At 46.6% G+C, this 25350-nt stretch overlaps 1 protein-coding gene across 1 annotated transcript; it reads left to right on the top strand.

Annotated features, from left to right (window-relative positions):
* The first annotated feature begins 669 nt into the window (after window positions 1-669).
* On the top strand, window positions 670-22229 carry LOC104990008 (chromosome unknown open reading frame, human C20orf96). Its single transcript, XM_010841888.1, has 11 exons — window positions 670-2467; window positions 2757-2805; window positions 3267-3384; window positions 12619-12731; window positions 14870-15181; window positions 15665-15764; window positions 16872-17029; window positions 17110-17211; window positions 17395-17481; window positions 18164-18282; window positions 21891-22229. Exons 1-11 carry the CDS (start codon window positions 2448-2450, stop codon window positions 21949-21951), a joined length of 1239 nt encoding a protein of 412 aa, XP_010840190.1. The 5' UTR covers window positions 670-2447; the 3' UTR covers window positions 21952-22229.
* Window positions 22230-25350: the final 3121 nt, after the last annotated feature.

The following is a 25350-nucleotide window of genomic DNA, read 5'->3' as shown; positions in this document are numbered from 1 at the left end:
GTAAGAATGCGTGGCCTTGTTGAGCCATTTAGGACTTTGTCTTTTAGCCAAGGATAATGTTGTAACAAATCCAGCTAGCATTCCTATTGCAGCATCAGTACCAAGGAGAATTCCACCTTTAACCAGGAAAAGCCAGTCATCGGTGGATACTAGAGCCTCCACCTGGCAGGACAGCTCTGCGATCCCAGTGCCTTCTGTCTCCATGTTTATCTAGTCTCCTTTCCTTTTAAGGGCATGACCAAAAACTGCACATGTTTCTTCTGCTCACATTTGCCAAAACCTAATCACATGGCCTCATGTAGCTACAAGGGAGGTTGGGAAATGAGATCTTTATTTTTATTTATGTTTTCTTTATTATTTATTTATTGAAGTATAGTTAATTTACAATATTGTGTGCTTTTTCCATAGCAGTCTTTTCTGTTGACCACAGTGTGCAGTGCTATTTAAAACATTTTCCTGTGATTTTTAAGAGGGGGAGAAGTTTGGGAGCTCTGGCCTAGTGTTCTCTCTCTTTTTTAAAAATAGATTTTTAAACATATAGAATGATAGGTTTAAACAATTTTATTTATTTATTTTGGCTGTGTTGGGTCTTAGATACAAGATGCAGGATCTTTTGTTGTGGTGCATGGAGACTTTAGTTGCGTTATGCAGGCTCCAGAGCATGCAGGATTCAGTAGCTGCTGCATGTAGGCTTCTCTAGTTGCAGCTTGTGGGTTCTCTAGTTGCTCCTTGGCATGTGGGATCTTAGTTCCCTGACCATGGAGCGAACCCGCATCTCCTGCATTGCAAGGTAGGTTCTTAATTGCTGGATCACCAAGCCTTGTGTTCTATGGAAACATTCCCCTATTGAAGTGTGACTGATTTTAAATTAATTTGCTCCTTCCAAATTATTTTTTAAAACAGGAATGCACTTTTAAATCTGTGCTCTATCTAGCAAATCTGAGGTGTGGAGAGAGAACTGGAGTGCGGTAAGGGTGGGAGCTGGTACTTGTAGTCTTGGAGTAAGGGGCAAAGTGGGGTGTTTATTTGTATGGGTGGCAGTGGGAGTAAGCAGTCTGACTCTACATTACTTTGAAGGTATTGCTGACAGATTTGGATGTGGGAGGAGAGATGAGTCAAAAGATGAGTTAAGAATGACTCCAGGGGAATTCCCTGGCAGTTCAGTGGTTAGAGCTCTGCACTTTCACTACAGGCCACAAGCCTTCCTGGGTGTGGCAAAAAAAAAAAAAGACTCCAGGAAGAGAGTTGCCACTTTGAGTTGGCTAAAATTGGGGAAATACTGAGTGTTAGTTGCCTCTCAGGTACCCAAATGGAGATGCTGAGTAGGCAGTTGGATGTATGTGACTGGAAGAAGATGGAGAGGCTGGAGATGTGAGTCTAGGAGGCATCTGGGTAAAGATGGCATCTGAAGTCACAAGACTGAAAGGGAGCATGAATGGACAGAAAAAAAGAGAGGGCTGAGTCCGAGTCCTGGGGCAACCTGGGAGTAAAGGGAGAAAAAGAGAAAGCAGGAAAAGAGAAGAAAATGAGGTGGGAAGCAGCGCTAGAGTGGTTTCCAGGACACCATGTTTAGAAAGTGTGTCAAGGAGGGAGTGATCCATTGTGTCAAATGCTGCAGATCGGCTAAGGAAGATGCACACAGAGAAGTTTAGCAAAATGGAGCTCACTGGCAGCGCTGACAGTGGCAGTTTCAGTGGAGAGGTGGAGAGTGAAAGCCTGATTGAAGAGGCAAAAAGGAATGGGAAACAGTAGGCAAACCTCTTTAGAAGTTTTGCTTTAAAGTGAAGCAGAAATGGGAGGGTAGCTGGATGGGAAATGTTCGCTTTTTTTTTAACAGAAGAAATTAAAATATGTTGGTAAAGCAGTGAAAATACAGAGGAGAGGGTGATGGAGAAAATGGGGGAAATTCCTGGGGGAAAGTCCTAGAGAAAATGAGAAAGGACAGGTTTCAGTGCACAACAGGAATCGAGGTCAGCAAGCAGTTTACAGAGTCTCAGTAGGGAGGCATGTGGGTGGGTGAATGAGGTGATGTGAACCTGAGTTTACTGATTGCCATGATTTTCCCGGTGAAACAGGAAGCAACGTAATTAGCCAAGAGTAAGGATGGAGAAGGATGTGATGGAGGTTTGCTGAGAGGAGGAATATGACATAATTCTTTAGCATGATAGGCGGGGCCAGCTGAGGGGAATTTGAAACCGCGATGCGTGGAATGTGGCGAGAGCTACTTTTTCCAGTGCGATATTGGTCCCTCTAGGCGTTCGGTAGTCTGCGTCCGTTTCCTTGGAGACGGAGACAGGCGAGAAAGCATCAGGTCTCTCTGGGAAGTTTGAGTGGCCTTGGTTACCGCGCGATCAACGCTGAAACAAGGAAGTTGGAGAAGCTGAAGAAACAGGCATCCCCCAAAATCGGGGCCCCAAAGCCTCAGGACTCTTCTTCCATTCTCCCTAATGGCGCGCAACTTTCCAAAGTATGTGAAAGCGGTAAGGAGGGAGGTGGAGTGCTCATGCGTGGCCCCCAACCCAGCGCTGGCTGGGTCCTCTCCGGGTGTCGTCCCGCTCGTTTGACCCCGCCCTCTCCCCCCCACCCCCTTATCTCCCTAGCCCCGCCTCTCTCGCGTGTTCTCAGGCTCCTGCTAGGTTTGTGTCCTTAGTGACTGAGGTTTCGGGTTCGAGACCCCATCCCAGTTTCACGCTTGCTGCTTGCATCCTCACGGGTTGGGACTGATGGGAGTATTTTCCCGACCCAACACTTTGCAGAGGCAGCCGCTCTGGGATCGGCTCCACAGTCCCCCAGTTCCAGGTTCTGGTGAGTCCAGAAGGGCTAGGGTCGGTGTGGGGTGGGGCTTGCTGACCCGGGGCGTGCCTCAGAACCTCAGTTTTCTCACTGTCTTATCCGGAGGTAAGGATATATTATGCTGCTCCCTTCTTTATCTCTGATTGCATATCTGCTTTCCTATCGGGTCTTTTCCATGTCTTCTGTTTCTCAGTTCTTAGCACCTCCCGGCCTGGATGTACTTAGTAAATTCTGGCTGGCTGATGCAAACTTGATAACATTTAGGGAGCACTTACCACATGCTTTACAAATATCTTTTGGAATGTTTGTACCAACCTATGGGGGTAGGTTTTTAAATTCGGTCCAGTTTACAGATGAGAAAATTGAGGCTCAGAGAGGTAAACCCACTTGGTCAAGGTTACAGATATCAGTAAGGGGGGAAGCTGGGATTTGAGCCCATGAGCTGTGTGACTGATTTGTGTTATGTCTGGTAGGATTATGTTCCATGGCAGCGGTCCAAGCAGAGAGCCAAGCCATCTGCTCTGCCTCCAATCCCACAGACTGTGGGCACTAAGAAAAGCGAAAGGAAGACCTGGTCTACCATCCAGCCAGGTGGGCAGAGGTCCTTGGGCGCTGGAGAAGGAGGTGGGGACAGGATGGGGGTAGAGGTTCTTGGCCCTTGGTGACAGCATTTATATCAGGGTAGGCTAACTGCTATAACAATCAGTCCCCAGATTTGAAGTATTAATACAGATGCTCGTTTCTCATTTATGTCAAAGTACATTTGTGGATCTGGGGGGAGGGCGGTAATCTTTTTCACATGATCATTCTGGAGTCTAGGCTCCATCACCTTGTGACTAGGACATCTTGTAAGGTCCTGAAGTCCTCTGTTGGGTCCTTTTGCATCCAGCAGAAAGAAGAAAGAGAGCAAGAATATGGATGATCTTGTGGACAGATCTTTTTCAGGGCCTAGACTTGAAGTGACAGACATCACGCCCACTCATATTCCGGTGTCCTTAACTCAGCCACATGCCCACCCTTAACCCCAAGGAAAGATGGGAAATGTAGTCCAGCTAGGAAAAGAAAACAGAGTTTGGTGAACTTGGGATAATCTCTGCCACATCACTGTCACGCCTTCCAGGGGAGTTCTGAGGCCTTGGCTTAGGCAGACATGGATTCAGATCTTGGTTCTCTCATCTGCTCTCTTGGGAAAGTCATTCATCTCTCTAAATTTCTGTTTCCTCATTTTTAAAATGAAGACACTAATACTTACCTGATATGATGTGAGAGTTAAATGAGAAGATCTGTGTAAAGCCCATTGTTATTCAACCTTATGAGACTCAGCACTCCTTTTAATGACATATATTTTGTAATATTCCTTTAATATCCTGAAATAAACTTCATAGATAATATAATCTACCTATGTATATAATTTAAAAGTTAATATAATGCCCTAACTGTAAAGTAAAGAAAAAATACAAAAAGAAATGAAAAAGAAATGCAAAATACCAAGAAAAAGAAATGCAAAAAGGCAAAATGGCTGTTTTAGGAGGCCTAACAAATAGCTGAGAAAAGAAGAGAAGCTAAAGGCAAAGGAGAAAAGGAAAGATATACCCACTTGAATGAAGAGTTCCAAAGAGTAGCAAGGAGAGATAAAGACTTCCTCAGTGCTCAATGCAAAGAAATAGAGGAAAACAATAGAATGGGAAAGACTAGAGATCTCCTCAAGAAAATTAAAGATACCAAGGGAACATTTCATGCAAAGATGGGCACAATAAAGGACAGAAATGGTATGGACCTAACAGAAGCAGAAGATATTAAGAGGTGGCAAGAATACACAGAAGAACTATACAAAAAAGATCTTCACGACCCATATAACCACGATGGTGTGATCACTCACCTAGAGCCAGACATCCTGGAATGTGAAGTCAAGTGGGCCTTAGGAAGCATCACTATGAACAAAGCTAGTGGAGGTGATGGAATTCCAGTTAAGCTATTTCAAATCCTGAAAGATGATGCTGTTAAAGTGCTACACTCAATATACCAGCAACTTTGGAAAACTCAGCAGTGGCCACAGGACTGGAAAAGGTCAGTTTTCATTCCAATCCCAAAGAAAGGCAATGCCAAAGAATGTTCAAACTACCGCACAATTGCATTCATCTCACAAGCTAGTAAAGTAATGCTCAAAATTCTCCAAGCCAGGTATCAACAGTACATGAATGGTGAACTTCCAGATATTCAAGCTGGATTTAGAAAAGGCAGAGGAACCAGAGATCAAATGCCAGCATCTGTTGGATCATTGAAAATGCAAGAGAGTTGCAGAAAAACATCTACTTCTGGTTTATTGACTATGCGAAAGCCTTTGACTGTGGATCACAACAAAATGTGGAAAATTCTTAAAGAGATGGGAATACCAGACCACCTTACCTGCCTCCTGAGAAATCTGTATGCAGATCAAGAAGCAACAGTTAGAACTGGACATAGAACAACAGACTGGTTTCAAATCAGAAAAGGAGTACATCAATGCTGTATATTGTCATCCTGCTTATTTAACTTATATGCAGAGTACATCATGCGAAATGCTGGGTTGCATGAAGCACAAGCTGGAATCAAGATTGCCTTATGGCAGAAAGTGAAGAAGAACCAAAGAGCCTCTTGAGGAAAGTGAAACAGGAGAGTGAAAAAGTTGGCTTAAAGCTCAGCATTCAGAAAACTAATCATGGCATCCAGTCCCATCACTGCATGGCAAATACATGGAGGAAACAATGGAAACAGTGACAGACTTTATTTTTGTGGGGCTCAAAAATGACTGCAGATGGTGACTGAAGCCATGAAATTTAAAGACGCTTGATCCTTGGAAGAAAAGCTATGACCAACCTAGATAGCATATTGAAAAGCAGAGACATTACTTTGCCAACAAAGGCCTGTAGTCAATCTATGGTTTTTCCAGTAGTCATGTATGGATGTGACAGTTGGACTATAAAGAAAGCTGAGCACTGAAGAATTGATGAAGAATTTTGAACTGTGGTGTTGGAGAAGACTCTTGAGAGTCCCTTGGACTGCAAGGAGATCCAACCAGTCCATCCTAAAGGAAATAAGTCCTGAATGTTCATTGGAAGGACTGATGCTGAAGCTGAAACTCCAATACTTTGGCTATCTGATGTGAAGAACTCAGTCATTGGAAAAGACCCTGGTGCTGGGAAAGATTGACGGCAGGAGGAGAAAGGGACGACAAAGGATGAGATGGTTGGATGGCATCACCGACTTGATGGACATGAGTTTGAGCAAGCTCTGGGAGTTGGTGATGGACAGGGAAGCCTGGCATGCTGCAGTCCATGGGATAGCAAAGAGTTGGACATGACTGAACGACTGAACTGAACTGAATGGAATTGTAAAGTAAAGGAAAAGGCAAGTTATTTACATTTAAATAGCAAAGGTTTCATTATGTAAATGTTCAGGATGGCATGAGCAAGTCATCAGAAGCTTACTCATAGATGTGGCATCATGGTGAATGTAACAGTTGCAAATGCTGACTGACACATGATGGAAATTGGGGACTCAAATACCAAGAGGGATTTTTCATTGCAACCCGATTTCCAAAGTTGTGTCATCTCTTACTAGAGTTCTAAACAAAACAAGGCACAATCTTCCCCTGATTGTAGCTGCCTCATTGGAAAATTCAGCATTATGTTGTTGTTTAGTTGCTAAGTTGTGAATGACTCTTTGGGACCCAATGGACTACAGCACCAGGCTTCCCTGTCCTTCACCATCTCCCAGAGCTTGCTCAAACTCATGTCCGTTGAGTCGATGATGCCATCCAACCATCTCATCCTCTGTCACCTCCTTCTCCTGCCCTCAATCTTTCCCAGCATCAGGGTCTTTTCCAGTGAGTTGGCTCTTTGCATCAGGTGGCTATAGTATTGGAGCTTCAGCTTCAGCATCAGTCCTTCCAGTGAGTATTCAGGGTTGATTTCCTTTAGGACTGACTGGTTTGATCTCCTTGTAATCCAAGGGACTCTTGGTAGTCTTCTATAGTACCACAATTCAAAAGCATCAATTCTTCAGCACTCAGCCTTCTTTATGGTCCAACTCTCACATCTGTACATGACTACTGGAAAAACCATAGCTTTGACTATATGACGCTTTGCCGGCAAAGTGATGTCTCTACTTTTTAATATGCTGTCTAGGTTTGTCATAGCTTTCCTTCCAGGGAGCAAGCATCTTTTAATTTCTTGGCTGCAGTCACTGTCTGCACTGATTTTGGAGCCCAGGAACATAAAATCTGTCACTGTTTCTGTTTTTTTCCATTTTTATAGTTACATGTAAAACAAAATCAGGTTCTGGGATCAGATCATTATAATCGGATTTTACCTATGTCAGTATCTATTAGGACTTAGAAAAGTTAAACAAGATAGGAGAATTCTATGTTCTATGGGGTTGTCCTGTCTGGGAGATATTGGACCCTTAGTTTTTATGTGTACCACAGATTCCCCCAGCAGTATATGTAAATACCCCTGTTGAGCTGTTGAGAGTCATTGATGTAAAGTGATAAGCACACGACATTGTGATAGTGACAGAAGTTTTGTCTTTGGTCCTATTCAAACAGCATCTACAAGGAAACGCTTGCCCTTTCCTTTCCCTGGGAAAGCAGTGAGGTATGTAATAGACACAACCACAACCAGAACAAGAGCAATTAACATATGCCAAGGACATATGTGCTAGATACTATCTGAGCAATTTACGCATATCACTTCATTTAATCTTCCCAACAGCCCTGTGAGATGGGTGCTGATGTTATCACCTCTTAGAGATGAGGAACCTGAAGCACAGACAGGTGCAACTCCCAAGGCCACACAGGTAGGAGGGGCACAGCCAGGCTGTGGTATTTGGCAGTTTGGCTCCAGGACCCAGAGTCAACCACTGGAGAAATGTAGACCTGAGCTGGTGTTCCAGTGTCCCTTCTTGCTAGCAATTCTATTTGAGTTACTGATCCCAGCCTCAGTTTCCTTCCCTGTGGAAACCGGCACAAAGATTCCTGCCTTGTTCAAGTGTAATCTATGTAAATAACAACAGTTAGCATTTGCTGAGGACTCATTTTGTGTTAGGCTCTATTGTAGAGGCCTTATTTGTTCATTCATCCATTCATTCACTCATTCATTCATTCATACATCCATTCAGCAGCAGCCATTTGCTGAGCCCCCGGTGTCCACAGCATTGGGCTGAGTGTTGTTGACTTAGGAGAAAGATTGGTTTCTGGCCGTGTAGTTCATAGTCCCAACCTCACACATGTAATTACACAAAACTTTACACTTGTAGGGACTTCCATGGTGGTCCAGTGGTAAAGAATCTGCTTTCCAATGCAGGGGACTTGGGTTTGATCCCTGGTTGGGGAACTAAGGTCCCAATGCCTTGGGACAACTAAATCAGCTGTGCTGCAATTGGAGAGCCCACGAGTCACAGCAAAGTGCAGCTAAAAAGAAAAAAAAAATACACTTATAATTGAAGGAGGTCATGATCTCATTCATGGGCTTCCCTGGTGGCTCAGTGGTAAAGAATCCGCCTACAATGCAGGAGGCGCAAATGACCAGGGTTCAGTCCCTGGGTCAGGAACATCCTCTGGATGAGGCAATGGCAACCCACTTCAATATTCTTGCCTGGGAAATCCCATGAACAGAGGAGCCTGGTGGGCTACAGTCTCTGGGGTCACAAAGAGCCAGACACGACTGAGCAACTGAGCATGTACGCATGATCTCATTCACTTCTGGAAATGGTGTCATCACCATTTTACAGATGAGGACACTGAAGCTTGGGTTGGTAGCATGTCTTGTGGAAAGTCATGTCCTTGAGGGCAGCTTTTGAGTGTTAAAAAAAGATAAATCTGCTGATTCCACCAAGATGGAGTAGCCCCATTCCTTCCTGGTCCTCCCTTTTGCAACTAAAAATCCCTGGACACTACACAACAGAGAGAGGCTCTGAAAACTGTAAAGAAAAAAGTGGGCTGCTAGAATGGGGAGCATACACCATCATCTTGCCTTCATGCTGAATTTCAACAGGAGATTGTCTGCTAAAAAGAAGATGAAATAAGATCCAGAGCAATATCTAAAACACCCAAGATACAATGAGAATCACCCATCATACCAACAATGAGAAAAAGCACAACATGAATGAGAAAAGACAGACATCAACACTGAGATGAATCAGATAGAATTATTTGACTATTCTTATTTATAGATGACATGACTGTCTACATAAAAAATCTTAAGGAGTCTACTATATCTAAAAAGAAACTAGAAGTAATGAGTTGACCAAGGTTGCAGGATACTAGCACAACACACGAAAACCCATCACATTTCTATGTACTAATAATAAATATGTAGAAATCAAAATAAAAAACGCAATATATTTACCGTCACACCAAAGAAAATGAAATATTTAGGCATAAACTTAACAGAACACGTATAGGATCTGTAAGCTGAAATCTATATAATGCTAATGTAAGAATCAAAGAAGACCTAAATAAATGGAGAAACATACTGTGTTCATGGATTAGAAGACTCAACATTGTAAAGATGTCAGTTCTCAGATTGATTCACGTTTAATGCAATCCCAGTCAAAATCCCAGCAAGTTTTTTGTAGGCATAGACAGGTTTATTCTAAAATTTATACAGAAAAGCAAGGTCCTAGGATAGATAAGACAATTTAAAGTGAACAACATCGGAAGAATCACTTTACCTGATATTAATGCCTACTATTTGGTTATAGTAATCAAAACAGCATCGTATTGTTAGAGAAACACATAGATCAATAGAATAAAAAACCAGAAACAGCCACACAAATACTCAAGCAATTTTTGACAAAGGTGCAAGAACAGTGGAGAAAAGAAAGCCTTTTCCACAGATGGTGCTACAGCAGATGGACATCCACAGATGAAAAAAGGAACTTCTATCGAAGTCTCACAACTTATACAAAAATTAACCCAAAATGTAAATTTAAAATGAAATAAAAATTAAATGTAAAATGTAAAACAGTAAAACTTTTAGAAAAAACATGAGAGCAAAATCTTTGGGACTGATGGCAAGTGAAGAGTTCTTTGTCTTCTTACCAACAGTGGATTCATAAAAGAAAAATGGAATAAATGGACAGGTAGGGTTTCATAAAAATGTATGACTTCTGTTCTTTTCACAGTCTTCACGGAGATTAAGTATAAAGCTATGTACTTGGATAAAATGTTTGCAAACCACATACCTGACAAAGGACTGCTTTGTAGAATATATTGGGAACCCTCAAACTCAACAGAAAAACAATTCAGTTAAAGAGTTAAAGGCAAAACACTTGAAGAGACATTTCACCAGAAGAGGAAATACATATGGTAAATAAGCACAGGAAAAGATGTTCAACATCATTATCCACTGCTGCTGCTTCTGCTGCTAAGTCGCTTCAGTCGTGTCCGACTCTATGTGACCCCATAGGCAGCCCACCAGGCTCTCCCATCCCTGGGATTCTCCAGGCAAGAACACTGGAGTGGGTTGCCATTTCCTTCTCCAATCATTATCCACTAGGGCTATGCAAATTAAACCAGAATGGGGTGTCACTGAACATCTATCAGAATGACTAAAATGAAAAATAGTTATAATGCCAAGTGTTGGCAACAACGAGAGATTGGGTCATTTGTTTCTAATGAAACCAAGCACACATTTCCCATAATGATCCAACAGTTGCACTCTTGGGCATTTATCCCAGAGAAGTGAAAACTTACGGTCACACAAAAACCAGTGCATGACAGTTTCACTTTAGCCTGATTCATAATACCCTCAAACTGGAAACAATCCAGATGTCCTTTAATGAGTGAGTAGTTAAAGAAACTATGGTGCATCCATTCCACATAATACTATTCAGAAGGAAAAGGAGAGAACTTTTGATACTTTCACTAACTTAGATGAATCTCCAGTGAATTACGCTGAGTGAGAAAAGCCAGTCTTAGAAGTATCATATTGTTAGATTCCATTTGTATAAGATTCTGGGAATGACAGAACTGTAGAAGTGGAGAATAGATTCATGAATGCCGGTAGTGGGAGGAGGATGGAAGGAGAGGGAAATGCGTGTGGCCGTACAAGGCCCCAGGAGCAATCTTTTGTGTCTGTGGAAGTGTTCTGTAACATGCTGTCTTTCAGTGTCCTGCTTGTGATACTGTGCTTGGTTTTATAAGATGTTACCATTGGGAGTAACTGGGTTGAGGAAACACAAGATTTCTTTGTATTACTTCTTAAAACTGCATGTAATCTGAATTTATTTCAAAATTAAAAGTTTAATTAAAAAAAGATAAATCAGGGCTACCACCACTAATGAAAAGAAATACGCGTTATTAAACCGACAAATCTTCCTAAGTAAGTTCAACCTACAAATGTTATAATTTTTAAAAACCCTCGTAAAGGAGGTTTTGGAACTTGGTTAATTAAATTCCCTTAAATTGTTGAAGCTACGTTTAAAATTTTATATATACATTTTCACTTTCAAAAAGTTCACTTGTTCTGATTAACAAAACCGTTGGGCATGTAATGTAATTCTTGTATATCTAATAAATAAACCTCTAAATGTGGGTAATCTTATGTTCTCTTAAAAGTTGTGGTAATTTATATACATTTAATAAGATTGTATTAAACCTTGCAACTTAAAACAAATCTAAATCAAAATCTCATTTACGTATTTTGAATTAGAATTACAAGGGACTTCCTTGGTGGTCCAGTGGCTAAGACTGAATGTAAGGGGCCTGAGTTCCATCCCTGGCCAGGGAACTAGATCCCACATGCCACAACTGAAGATCCTGCATGCCGGTGCAGCCAAATAAATAAAAATAAATATTAAAAAAATTAGAATTACAAGAGTAATTATTAATCACTCCATCTCTCGAATAGTTTCAAGTAAATATCAGATAATTCATAACTTTAACTCAAAAGTACTCTAATTTGCTTTGTCACCTCAGTACTTAATACTAAATTATGGATATCAATCCATTAAAGAAATAATATTTTTCAAAATGAATTGGGTTGCACCTCTAACAGGGCCTTTGAGGGCAGCATTTGTGATGTGATGGTTTGTGTGATTTGCCTCACGCTGGTGCAGGACACGCCAAGAGGAATCAGGGATTCTTGGAACATGCCCTCTTGAGTGTCTTCTGCTCTGATTTATTTTCGTGTACTTCATATCTGGCAGGACCACAGGTTTTACAGGTATTTCAGAGACAGTGTTTTGCTTGGCTCCTGTATCTTTATCTGATGCTGTGGTCCTGATCCCAGTTCTCAGGCCACTGGTAATAACAGTGACAACTGGTAATTTATATTTGCACTGAATATGTGTTAAGCATTATTCCAAACACTTTAAAGGACAGTAACTTCTTATTTAGTCTTCACGACAATCCTGTGAAGTAGTCATGATGATGATTCTTGTATTATAGAGTAATGGGGAAGTGAGGGGCAGAGAGGTCATGTGAGCTGCCAGATTCAAACCCAGGCTGTCTAGCTCGTTAGTTATTGCTTTTAACCTCTTTCCTTCCTGAGCTTACCATTGGCCAGCTTGGGGGGAGAGATGAGGGTGTCTGGCCATCCTCCCGCTACTACCCCTCACTGTCCCTCTGTTCAGCCACACAGTCAGTATGGTATGTGGAAGTTCCCTGGGCTTCGCTGTCCTTTATAACAAGGACCAGAGTGGGGCCTGGGAGCTTACTGATGGATGTGAGCTTTGGCTTCTGTCTCACTGTCATACACTATAAGGCCATGAGTGGATGCAGTTGGGGCCTGGGCTGTCTGACTGTTTCTCCTGACTCTCTCTCTGTCCTTTCCCATGCCCTAGGGCGGCAATCCAAGCCTACCTTGTGGATGACAAGCCAGCCGAGGAATCCACTAGAGCTGCGCAGAGGAAAGTTGGACTCTGGGAAGACACAGGCCACAATCCGACTAATGAGAGTATGAGCATCCTCCCACAGGCACTGGGGGCCAGGGCCGGGGGGTGGGGGATGGTCATAGCAAACATGCCCTGAGCACTTCGTGGGTGCCTGCCTGCAGTCTTGTTCTCCTCACAGCATCCCCATGGGCATGCTTATCATCAGCCCTATTTTACAGAAGGGAAAACTGAGGTGCATGGAGATAAATGACTTGCACCAGATCACACAGTTAGAAAATACAGTACCAGGGGTCAAAGCCAGTTAGACAAAGATTTGCCTTTGTGTTTAAGATACAGGAAAATGATTGGAATCATTTTATTTCATTGCATTAGGAATACAATCTAGTGCCTTGTTCATTTACAAACTCTGGGAAATTAACCTTTCATGAAATACAGTGCATCTTGAAGCAAGACTTAGGAGCTTCCTATTAAAACTTTTCACATCAACTGATAGAACTTGATCGTTCATTTTCTCAAAATCTGTTGTTTATTATGGCTTCTGAACAATGTTTCAAAGTATTTGAAATGAACTAGAAGAAGTGGGGGCATTAGTGTCCATAGCAGAAAGTAACATACCAAATACTATAACTACTACAAAATATTATAGAAGAGTTCTTAACTTCTTCAGGAAAGTTTTTAATAGCTCAATGAACAATGACTGTTATATAAAGAAATAGGGAGAAATGTATTTGCCTTGAAATCGTTTTTTTCCCTTTAACCTTCAATTTTGCAAAAATGAGTTATTAGAGGCAGCCCAGTATTCTTAAAGGAGGAACTCATATTTCTGATGTTATTTTTATCCTGACTTTAGAAGGGTTATGTGTTTTTGATATGAAACATGAACCTGGACAATTGGCTCTAAAACCTGTGCTCCTAACCAGTTCCTAATACTCTCTTATAATCATTCATTTGTTTAATCAACAAATATTTGAGCATCTACTGTGTCCCAGACCCTGTTCTAAGTGTGGGAATTCACCAGTGATGTGGCCTCTGACCTTAGGGAGCTCACAGGGGAGACAGATAACAAACAAGATAGATATGGCATGTGTAGTGAAGACAAGAGCTGTGAAGAAGTATAAAATAAGGTTAGGGGGCTAAAGGACCACAGAGGAGGGGGTGGCCATGACCATTTTAGGAGGGTGGTCAGGGAAGGCTGTCAAGGTGGTGACATCTGAGGCAGGAATGCTCCAGGCAGAAGAACTGGAACTGCAAAGGCCCTGAGGTTCATAGGAGTCCCCGGGCTGCTGTTGCTGTGTGCAGAGTGGGCTGTGGGGACAAGGGGGAAACAGAGCAAGAATGCAGAAACAACCCAGTTGGTTTGTTCTTGGAGTTGGAATAGGATTCTGACTCTGCCCCTCAGCCTCAGGACAGTTTTTTATTCAAGCACCAACTCCCGAGAGTGCCAACGATGTGTCAGGCACCAAGCTGGGTGCTGGGGAGATAGCCAAGAACATGATCCCAGAATCCGTGCTATGATGGAGCTTATACTTTAGCATAACAAATTAAAAAGGGGAGACGCATAACAAATTAAAAAACCTCCAAAGAATATTTACTCATCAGTTGATTAAGCCCACCCTTATGGAGCTCTAGGTACTGTTCTGTGTGTGTGCTGGAGATACAGCTGTGACAAGACAACCAAAGCCCCTGCCCTCCTGGCTGTAAAATTCTAGTTGGGAAGACAGACAAGAAAGAAGAAAATAAGAAAAATATGTTGGGACTTCCTTAGTGGTCCAGCGATTAAGACTTCTTTCAATGCAAAGAGGGCTTCCCTGGTGACTCAGGGTAAAGAATTCGTCCGCGATGCGGGAGACCTTGATTCCATTCCTGGGTCGGGAAGTTCTCCTGGAGAAGGGAATGGCAACCCACTCCGGTGTTCTTGTCTGGAGAATCCCATGGACGGAGGACCCTGGTGGGCTACAGTCCATTGGGTCGCAAAGAGTCAGACACGACTGAGAGACTAACACACACATAATTCACTGATTCTAAGAAGCCACTGGTAATAAGGCGCACCTTTATCTTAATAACTCACTAATTAAATATTTTTCAACTAGACTGTAACACGCCACCAGCTGTAAGATACAGCTCCACCCCAGAGCATAAAATTATGGGGAAATGGGTGTTTCAGAAAGGATGAAATAATTCAAGGTGCTCTGACCCGCAGACAATAGAGAACAGCCGCCCAGCTCGGGTGGCATTTATCAGTCGGGGCCACAAGGGGGCGGATTGCGGCGGGAGGGACGTGGTCCTTGGGCTCTGGGAGGTGCCGGCCGGCCCCGCGCATCGCCACTTCCCTTCCCTGTCTCTCCGCCCGCAGACAATGCTCCGGAACCGGCGAACCTCGTACCAGGAGCTCTGCGACCACGAGGAATTCCTCACCAACCACTGTGGGGAACTGATCAAGACCATCCAGGACACAGAGGACAGCGCCGCCCTGAAAGTGCGGATGCTGCTGCAGCAGCAGGACGTCTACATGGTGATTCTCCCCGCCTTGGCCCCGCAGCCCCGCCTCCGCCCTGAGCCGCCGTCCAGCCCGCGACACCGCCCCTCCCGAGCCCTTGGGCGCCCTCTCCTGCTTTCTCCCGGCTGGTTGCATAAGCTCCTTCCTCCGTCTGGAAGATAGCATCTTTTACACACTCCACTGTCCCCGCCCCCCGCACCCCTACCTGGGTCTTGGAATCAGACTGGGGGTGGGGTGGGGACTCATGCCAGTTCAGCACTAATTAGCTGGAAGGCTCTGAGTCAACCTCTGAGCCCCATACAAGTGGGGCACAATAGCGCTCACCCCGAAAAGGAGTTGCACCTGGCACACAGGAGGTGTGGGCCCCAGTGGGATTGGGTCTGGGGACTCCTCTGAGAAAGTACTGAGTTCTCTGACGGTCCCTGCTTTGGCAGCACCAGTGGAAGCGGGGGTGGTGGGTGATGGTGGTGGTGAGCTAACGCCCCCCCACTCCCACAGACCATCACTGACATCTTGGAGTACTCCAACAAGAAGAAGCTGCACCAGATGAAGTGTGAGCTCCAGGAATGGGAGGAGAAGGAGGAAGCCAAGATCCGCAGTAAGAATCTCTCCGCGGGTTAGTTGACCCTCACCTGGCTCTCTAGGGGAAGCCATCAGGCCCACCACCTCGCTTCTGAGGCAGAGGGGACTGCTAAGATGCACAGCGACAGCTTACTCATCACTTAGCACTTGCAGGCCCTGTGTGCTCTGTTTTTATGGGCATACTTTCAGTCCTTACAACTACCTATAAGGCAGGGGAAGTTTTTCTTTTCTCCCATTTTACAGATGAGGAAACTGAGGCTAAGGAAAGTGAAGTAGCCTGCTGAAAGTTATACAGCTAGGAGCCAGCATCCAATCCCAACCTATCTGTTTCCTGCCAAGGTTCCTCTGGGAGTTGGTGGCTGGGCAGGTCACTGGTCACAGAGTTGTTGAGCCTGTGGTTTTTTTCCCCTGGTGTGTCAGGCAGCTTCAGACACTTGGGATCCTCTCCATGGAGGGTGGCAGGATAGACTGCCTTTTTTTTTTTTTGGCTGCGCAGGCTCTTTGTTGCAGCTCGAGGACTTTCTCTAGTTGTGGAGCACAGGCTCTGGAGTGCACAGGGCTCAGTAGCTGCAGTTAGTAGGCTTCTCTAGTTGTGGTGTGTGGGCTTAGTTGCCCTACAGCACGTGGGATCTTAGTTCCCCGACCAGGGATCAAACCCTCATCCCTTGCATTGGAAGGCAGATTCTTAACCACTGGACCACCAGGGAAGTCCCAGGATAGGCTGTCTTAATCCTGTCCTGTCACCTCATCTCCCCAGGCTTGGTGTGCCCTGTCACCTCATCTCCCCAGGCTTGGTGCCAAGGATCGGGCACCGGGATAGTTTGTTTCCTCTTTTGGGTAGGTTGTTGCTGCTTCTCCTGTGGAGGCAAAGCTCTTTCTGGGGGCTTACCTGTCCTTCTTCTCCTGTGGAGACAAAGCTCTTTCTGGGGGCCTACCTGTCCATCACCTCCCAGCTGTGTTTGGGCTTGTTTCAGCCCAGACCCCAATCCAGATGAGATCAGGCACGTTCAGGCTGGTACAGCCATAGACCCAGACCCCAATCCACTGGCTAAGGAGAGCTTTGCTTCTTGGGTGGCCCTGGAGCGGTCCTTGAGGGACGATCCTGCCTTCTGTCCCTTGTCAGACCTGGAGCAGCAGGTGGAGCAGCTGGATGCCCAGATCGAGAAGGTCCGTGAGCAGGTGAGCTTCGTGAGCACGTACAAGGACCACGAGTACCCCATCAAGTTGGTACAGGTGGGCAACCTCGTGCGCCAGCTGCAGCAGGTGAAGGACAGCCAGTTGGTAGGTGAGCCCCTGGTTTTGCCTCACCTGACCCTGTGGGAGGCAGGGTTGGTGGCCAACACCTTCCTGCCAACCCCTAGGACGAGCTAGATGAACTCAGTGAGATGTGCAGAATGGTCCTGGCGTCTATGTCCAACCAGATTCAGAATAAGAAAAAAAACCTTCTGAGGTCTCTGGTGGTGGTGAGTAGCCAGCCACTGTGGCAGGTATCCGGGTCCTGCCCCCAGCCCTGCTTTCTTAACCCTGTCCTCTGCCCTCAGGGCCACCACATGCCCATCTGCTACCCATCTGGGGCCAGTCTAGGCGGCCAGACTTCTACGGGGCCCCTTCTAGGGGGCCAGAAGAAGATTTCCCTTTTTCCACAGAAAATCCAGCATGCCAATCAGGAGACTCTCCTGCAGAAGACCTGGAATACCCGGGTTATACTGAAATACATGGACAAGTTCCAAGAAGTGAGTGGGTGGCGATGGTGGTGATCCCCGCTGTGTGAGAGCAGGGGGAGTGGGTGGTCCCCAGGACCTCTGGGGGGGTCAGGCTTGTCCTGATCTGGGGCTTATGAGGTCTCTGGTGTTAGTCTTCCTCCTTGGCTGTGCCATTAACGTCTTCCATCTGAGAACGGAATTTGTCCAGGACTAGGCCTTGCCTCATTAACCAACACTACCAGCCGTGACCCATCGGCAGCATCACCAAGCTTCACCCACACAGCCATCACTTTACTATCACTACCCACTCCTTGTCTTCACCTCTTAATTCTTGACATTGACCATCACTCAAGACCATGTTAATGAATTCCATGATCACCACCCTCTCATGGTAATTTTTGTTATCTTGCACCTTCATCAGTTGTCTGCGTGAATGACCTTCATCACCTCCACCAGCCCCCACTAATTCTCACTGTCGAGCACTGCCACCCCCTTGCAGCCTGTCTCCCCTCACCTTTTTCAGCACCATCAAACGTTGTCAGTAACTCATGAGCCAGCCCTGCCCTGCAAGGAGGGAGCCCCGCTTTGGAGTCCAGAAGTCCCAGTGACAGAGCCTAGGCTATTTCCCTAGATGTCCTTATTCACGCATTTTTCCCTTTTCTTCTGTTGGTTGGGGGATGTTTGGTTTCTCAATTTCACCTGCTTTCCTCAGTTTATAGACCGTTTTGAGGAGGAAATACCCAGATTAAGGGCTGAGATGGAACAGCTGGAATTTCAGATCTGGGAACCCCGAGAGATCGTATTTGCGGACGTTCTACTTCGGAGATCCAAGTAGGTGGTCCTTGAGCAGCACCTCTTACACTAGCCATGCTCTGGGCTTGAGCAAGCTCTCGTTCTTGGGGGGCAGCCTGGGGGAGAAGGCAGGACCTGTGCAGGCAGGAGACTGGGTGTTTGCCTCTGACTGTGCGGCAGCCATGACCTTTTGCCATCTCTTGGCCTGAATGTCCATCTGCACGTAGCAGGCTGAGTTAGGTAATCTCCTTGGCCCCCTCAAGTTCCAGATTCCGTGTCTCAACCAAGTGGGTGCACCCCTGAGCTCCCAGGCTGTTCAGGAAGACGGTGTTGAGTAGGGTGGTTGGCTCCAGCGAAGAATGGCCTGGAAGGCACCCTGCGAGGAGAGAACGGTGTTCTCTCTGTGGGGCAGACTTCTGGGACCCAAAGGAAGAACTTCCTTCCAAAACCAATTCCCTGCCCGACCTCCCAGGGGCAGGCCGTCCCTGTTTGAGCATGGGGATCCCACCAGGTCATGCCAGGTGGGGCAATTCCTGCCATCTGCCAATTATTTTCCTTCTCCTTAGCTTCTGTGTCTGTCTCCTTCTCTTCCTCTCCCTTTCCTTCTTCCTCCTCTACCTCTTCATTCTCCTCTTAAGTTTCCTTAAAAAGTGCTGTCAGATCTACGACGGGCCTATGGAGCACCAGGCGTGGTGAGGGCAAACAGTCCTTGGCTTTGTCACCACAGCCGAGGATGGGACCAAACATGAATCGATAACGAGCCGCAGATAAATGTCGCAGCTGGGATGAGAGCTGCTAAAGAAGAGATGTGGATGTGGTGACGGGAGAGCGTGGCCTGGACAGAGGGGTGTCTGGAATGGCAAAGAGGTCTCCCTAAAAATGTGATCTTTTTTTTTTTGGACTGTGCTGGTCCATTGTGTTGCGTGGGCTTAGTTGCCCCACGGCATGTGGGGTCTTAATTCCCAGACCAGGGATCGAACCCGCATACCCTGTATTGGAAGGCAGATTCTTCACCACTGGACCACCAGGGAAATCCTGAGAATGTGACATTTTTAAACTAAAGTCTGAGGGATTATTCACAGAAGTTCACTGGGCAAAGGGGGCTGAAGGGGAAACTGAAGGAAGAGCATTTCTAGGTGGTGGTGCTGGCATCTCGAGATGTGCCAAGTAGGCTCCATTGTCCCTACCTGAGCTCTGGACACACTGAAATAAGAATGAAAGGGGCAAGGGTGACATGGGCCAGACTCTCACTTTTATCTGATAGAGCTGATTTTAGAGAATGTAGCTTATATCTCCAGGCATGTTGGCTTCTGAATACTAACCCAGAATTAGGCAAATGGAGTTCCGTGGTCAGCTGCATGGAAGCAAAGGAGACTGTAGTCCTTGCAGGCTGCTCAGTACTGAGAGAGAATGGGGCAGGGCTACCCAGGTCCCATTCCTCTCTCCAGACTCTGTTCAGGTTGTTATACCTCCTTCCCGGGCAGAGTGAGTAAAGAGATGGAGAGAGGCCAGGAGCAGCATGCCCATTGATGATGTATGCGCACTGATGACAGTATGCCCACTGATGCCCTTCCATGGGCAGGGAGACGCCAGGAGTGGGAAGAAGCTGTCTCCTCCTAGGATGTGGGAATGGCACGCTGCTAAGTAGAACTTTTCCATCCAAAACATGCACTGGAATCACCTGGAGATCTTGTGGAAAAGCAGATTCTGAACTGATAGGCCTGGAGTGGGGCTCAGGAGTCTACATTTCTAGGAAGCTCCTGGGAGAAGCTGAGGTGCCGACCCCTGGACCACAGGCTGAGCAGCGAGGCTGTAGATGTGTGGTAGGAGGGAAGTTGGTGTTTATGAGGAGCTGAGTGAGGTTGGACTGCAGAGTGATGGGGAGAGTTATGACAGCCCCGTCCCTAGGGACTTCCATGCAGGGCCCTGTAGACCAAAGATATTTGATCCTGAAAGCAAAGAACTTTTTTTTTTTTGCCCATACTACTTGGCATACAGCATCTTAGTTACCCAACCAGGTATCAAACCTGTGCTCCCTGCAGTGGATGTGTGGGGTCTTAACCACTGGACCACCAGGGAAGTCCTAAGTAAAGACTTTTCAAGCTCAGTGATGACATCAGATTTGCATTCCAAGAAAAGACACTTTGAGAAGAATATGGAGAAGATGTTGGAGAGGCTATGTTGGGAGTCCAGTTGGTTGTGATGGCGGTTGTGTGTGGAGGGGGTGGCTGGGAGTGACTTGGCCAAGATGGGTGGCAGAAGAGAGAGGAGAGATGGACAGAGTGGAGAAATATTTAAGAAGGTAAATCTGTAGGACTTGGTGATATTTGGATATGGGAAACACAGTACAGGGAGGTGTCAAGAATGACCCTTGGGTTCCTGGCTTTTGTAACAGGATGGGTAGTGGTACCAAACCCAGAGAGAGGGAAGACTGGGACTGGGGGTGAAGGGTGCATATGTAGGTCAATCAGCAGTTGATTTGGACACTGAGTTTAAGTTATGGAGACCTGAGCGTGGACCTGACAGGTAGGGAGCTGGGGGTATAAGAGTAGATCTCAGAAGACAGACTTTGGCTGGAAATGGAAATTTTGGCAATGCCAGTACAATCTGGAATCAAGGTTGTTGGGAGAAATGTCAATAACCTCAGATATGCAGATGACACCACCCTTATGGCAGAAAGTAAAGAGGAACTAAAGAGCCTCTTGATGAAGGTGAAAGAGGAGAGTGAAAGCTGGCTTAAAAGTCAGCATTCAGAAAATAAAGATCATGGCATCCAGTCCCATCACTTCTTGGCAAATAGATGGGGAAACAATGAAAACAGTGACATTTTATCTTCTTGGGCTCCAGAATCACTGCAGACAGTGACTGCAGCCATGAAATTAAAAGACTCTTGCTCCTTGGAAGAAAAGCTACAACAAACCTAGACAGCATATTGAAAAGCAGAGATATCACTTTGCCGACAAAGGTTCATATAGTCGAAGGTATGGTTTTTTCAGTAGTCATGTATGGATTTGAGAGTTGGACCTTAAAGAAGGCTGAGTGCCAAAGAATTGATGCTTTTGAACTGTGACTGAGTGACTGAACAACAGTGCAGAGATGCATTTTTTTTTTTTTACTATTACTTTGAGCGATTTCAAATGTATAGAACAATTGAGAGAATACTATGATGAGTACCCGGTTACCCATCTAGATTTAGAATTTGTTATATTTTGGCGAATCAACTTCATCTTCATTTCTTCCGGACCCTCCCCATTTGCCAGGTGAGGAAACAGAGGCTCGCCTGGGGTCTGTCCCCAGTGAAGGCAGGAGGCTCAGAGAGGAAAAGCAGTGTTTGAGGCGACCCAGAGCCAGGCTTCCAAAACCGTCACTCTGACTCCAGAGAGCGCGCTCATCCTGAAGGGCCCCAGCGCTTGAGAGCTGAGCTCCTGCTCCCTGTTGACCTCAGACCTCTGTAGGGGAACATGAGTCTTGCCAAACCAATTCCTGTTTCATTTTGATGTGCATATGTGTGCGTGCGCACAGGTTGTTTTGGAATGGGGCTCCCCGGTACCAGTGTTCGAAAGAGCAGGGTTCCCCTGAGGCCATGCTCCCCAACCTGCAGCTCTAGTGCCTGGCCTCTTACACCCCCGCTTTGCTCCTCCCTACAGGTGCACCCCCGACATGGACGTCGTCCTCAACATCCCTGTGGAAGAGCCGCTGCCCTTCTAGATGGTGGGGCTGGAGGCCAACCCTCCTTCCCTGGTTTCTTCCCCCTACCTGGAGCCTTGAGTTCTCCCCTAAGGCCACGTCCCCATCCAGGTGCCGGTCTGCAGTTCCTTCCCTCCTCACTCCCTCCCTCTTTCCCCACTTTCTTGCTCTCTCTCCCTTCCTTTCTTCTTTCCTCTCCTGCCCCTCATTCTTTCGGAGCTGCTGCTTGGGCCAGGTAGGAATTCCTAGGCGAGTCCTTTTTACCAATAAAGTTGGGCATGCCCTGGTCTTTGCCAATGCCTGGGGCTTCCTAAGGCATGGTAGGAATAGATTTTGTCTTAAGATAAGAGGTGGATAACTGCTGCCTGCATCTGGGGCTCAGAACTTCTCTACAAGTGCTGGAGGGACCCCTGCCTGAGTCTCCATGGTTCTGTGGCTCCAGCCGCCCCCTCCCTGGTGCAGTGGGAGCCCAGTTTTCCCCCTGATTTGTGCCCAGATCTTTTGAGACCAGTGCCCGGGTGGAGGGGGGATGCCTGGAGTTTGAGACCCCTGGGAACTTGCTGAACCTTCACTGTTGCTTGTCCATCTCTCTTACAGTCCAGTCGTCTGTCTGTCTACTGCCTGTATTCTCACTGTACGTGGACATGAACACCAACTCACCCTCGGGTGCCTGGTCAGGCACCATTCCCCACCGCATAGGCTTCCAAGGTGGACTTAGAGGGGTGATGCCTGGACCCCCTTCAAGCAAGGGCTTGTTGCTCGGGTTACTGGGAGGGGCATTGGCAGGCGTTCTCCAGCTGTCAGTCCCATAGGGGTTTGTGTGAGGTGCAGAGAGCCTTGGCCCCTTCCCACCTCTGATGATGCTCAATGTGCAAACACCAAAGGCTCCTCTGGCTCCACAGCTCCCTGGAGGGTTGGCGGAAACTGCCCCTGGGTCTGCACTGTAGCTCAACTTCCTTGTCTTCCCAGCCCTGCCTAGCCCTCTCTTCTTTCCTTCAGCTGATCCTCAGGACACTCAGTAATCAAAGCTTGTACCCTATGCTCTGTCTCAGAGTTGGCCTCCCTGGGGACCTAGTCTACCCCCCTACTCCCAAGAGCCTCTGACGACTCACAGATCCACTCTGTGTGTTGGGAGACTTTGGGTTACAGGTGACAGAACACCCAAGTCAAATTGGCCTAAACAGTAAAGGGCTCAGGTACATATTTCTAGATGAGGTGAGGCTTTAACCGGAAATCAAGTGATGACACCAAGGACCTGGTTTCCCTTTTTTTCCTTTGTTTTCCACGTGTTTCCCCTTGCTGAGGTCGGCACTCCCTGTGGTCCCAGAATGGCTGCCAGCATCTCCTAGGGTGTTATGATTCTTTGTTCATGTCCTGCTAGAAAGCGAGAGTGTTGTCTGTATCCCAGAATTTTCAGCCAATGTCTTTTAAGATTCACTATGACAGGATCAGATCACAAGCCTACCGGGAATCAGCCTAGGAGGTGAACACCTGCTAGTTTAGTCTAGACCCCTGGAGCAGGGGCGGGCATGGACGGGCGGGGCACATGACCCAGGCTAAGCCAACAGGCACCCCCAGAAGCATATGGATCTCCAAACTGAAATGGACAGTGTGGAACATCATCATAGCAAATGCTTAGCTGGAACTTCATACATCTGTCAGCTCATCAAATCCTCACAGGAACAACCCTAGGAGGTGGGTATTGTGAGCATTTTCATTTTTACGGAGGAAGAACCCAAAGCATACAGCTGTTTAGTGACTTTTTCAAGAGTCACCAGGCTGAAAGTGGTAGAGGCAGTTCACTTTTAATCAGTGCGCTGTCAGGACCTCAGCCGGGCTGGAGAGAGCTGAGCCACCAGGTGTCATGGGAGCCAATTAAGACAAGTGCAGGACTTCCCTGGTGGTCTAGTGGTTAAGAATCCTCCTGCCAGTGCAGTGGACACAGGTTCGATCCCTGGTCTGGGAAGATCCCATATGCTGGGGGGAGACTAAGCTGGTGAGCCGCAACTACTGAAGCCCACATGCCTAGAGCCCCGTGCTCCACAACACAAGAAGCCACCGCAATGAGAAGCCCGTGCGCAGCAGGGAAGACCCAGCACAGCTAGGAAAAAAAAAAAGAGTCCAAATGAAAGTAACAGTCCAGCTTCAATTGCTCGCTTCTGTAGCATAAGGAAGAGGCTACTGAACTGGAGAAGCACTGACATCGCTCCCTTGAGTTTTCTGCTTGGGATGAATGGCACCATCGGGTGGGGTGGGTCAGCACCAGGGGTGTTCTCACTGTTGGGGGCCTGTGAACCTGGGGGCCGGAGCTGGGGATTGGGGTGGGGTGGGTGGAGTGGGGAGCGAGTGTAGAGAGGGCTAGGAGCAGGAAGGTCCTGAGTCCTGAGTCAGAATGGAGACAAGTGTCTTCAAGGTTTCTTCTCTACCCCTGACTAAGGGGGAGGCACCTGAGGAGGGCCTTGGCCAAAGGCTACCCCCTCCCTTGCTGAAGGTCTCTGAAGGAAGCTGGGCTAAGAATGTAGGATGGGCCAGGGGCTTGAGCCCTTAGCTGTGACCCCTCAGAGACTGCGTACACTGGCGGGGCACCACGCTGGTGTGTGGGGGGCGGGCAGACTTCCCCACCAGGCCTGCCGGGGAGAGCCTTTGTAATGGCCTGTGGTGGTGCCTGAGAAGTTAACAGGTGTACCCTATTCTATGGGGCTTCCATGGTGGCTCATTGTAAAGAATTGGCCTGCAGTGCAGGAGACAAGGATTCAATCCCTGGGTTGGGAAGATGCCCTGGAGGAGGGCATGGCAACCCACTCCAGTATTCTTGCCTGGAAAACTCATGGACAGAGGAGCCTGGTGGGCTACAGTCCATAGGTCGCAAAGAGTTGGACAGGACTGAAGTGACTGAACATACACACACATATGCGCGTACACACACACACACACACACACACACACACTATGGGCTTTCCCAGGTAGTGCTAGTGGTAAAAAACCCACCCACCAATGCTAGAGACATAAGAAAAGTGGGTTAAATTCCTGGGTCAGGAGGAGCCCCTGGAGGAGGGCATGGAAACTCACTCCAGTACTTTTGCCTGGAGAATCCCATGGACAGAGGAGCCTGGTGGGCTACAGTCATGGGGTCGCAAAGAGTTGGACATGACTGAGGCGACAGCACACACATACACACACGCACACTCTGTATAAAAATAGATGAACGACAAAGACCTACCCTATAGTACAGGGAACTATATTCAATATCTCCTAGCAACGTTTGATGGAAAAGAACCTGACATCTATAAATATCATGTATATATATATACACACACATATATATGCATGCATATATATATCTCACTTGGCTGTACACCAGATATTAATACAACATTGTAAATCAACTATACTTCAATTAAAAAAAAATACTTTAAAAAA

The sequence above is a fragment of the Bison bison genome, unplaced genomic scaffold (genome assembly GCF_000754665.1).
Source record: "Bison bison bison isolate TAMUID 2011002044 unplaced genomic scaffold, Bison_UMD1.0 scf7180017864167, whole genome shotgun sequence".
Lineage (NCBI taxonomy): Eukaryota > Metazoa > Chordata > Mammalia > Artiodactyla > Bovidae > Bison > Bison bison.
The sequence above is the reverse complement of the archived record's forward strand: the minus strand, read 5'-3'. Positions and strand labels throughout refer to the sequence as shown.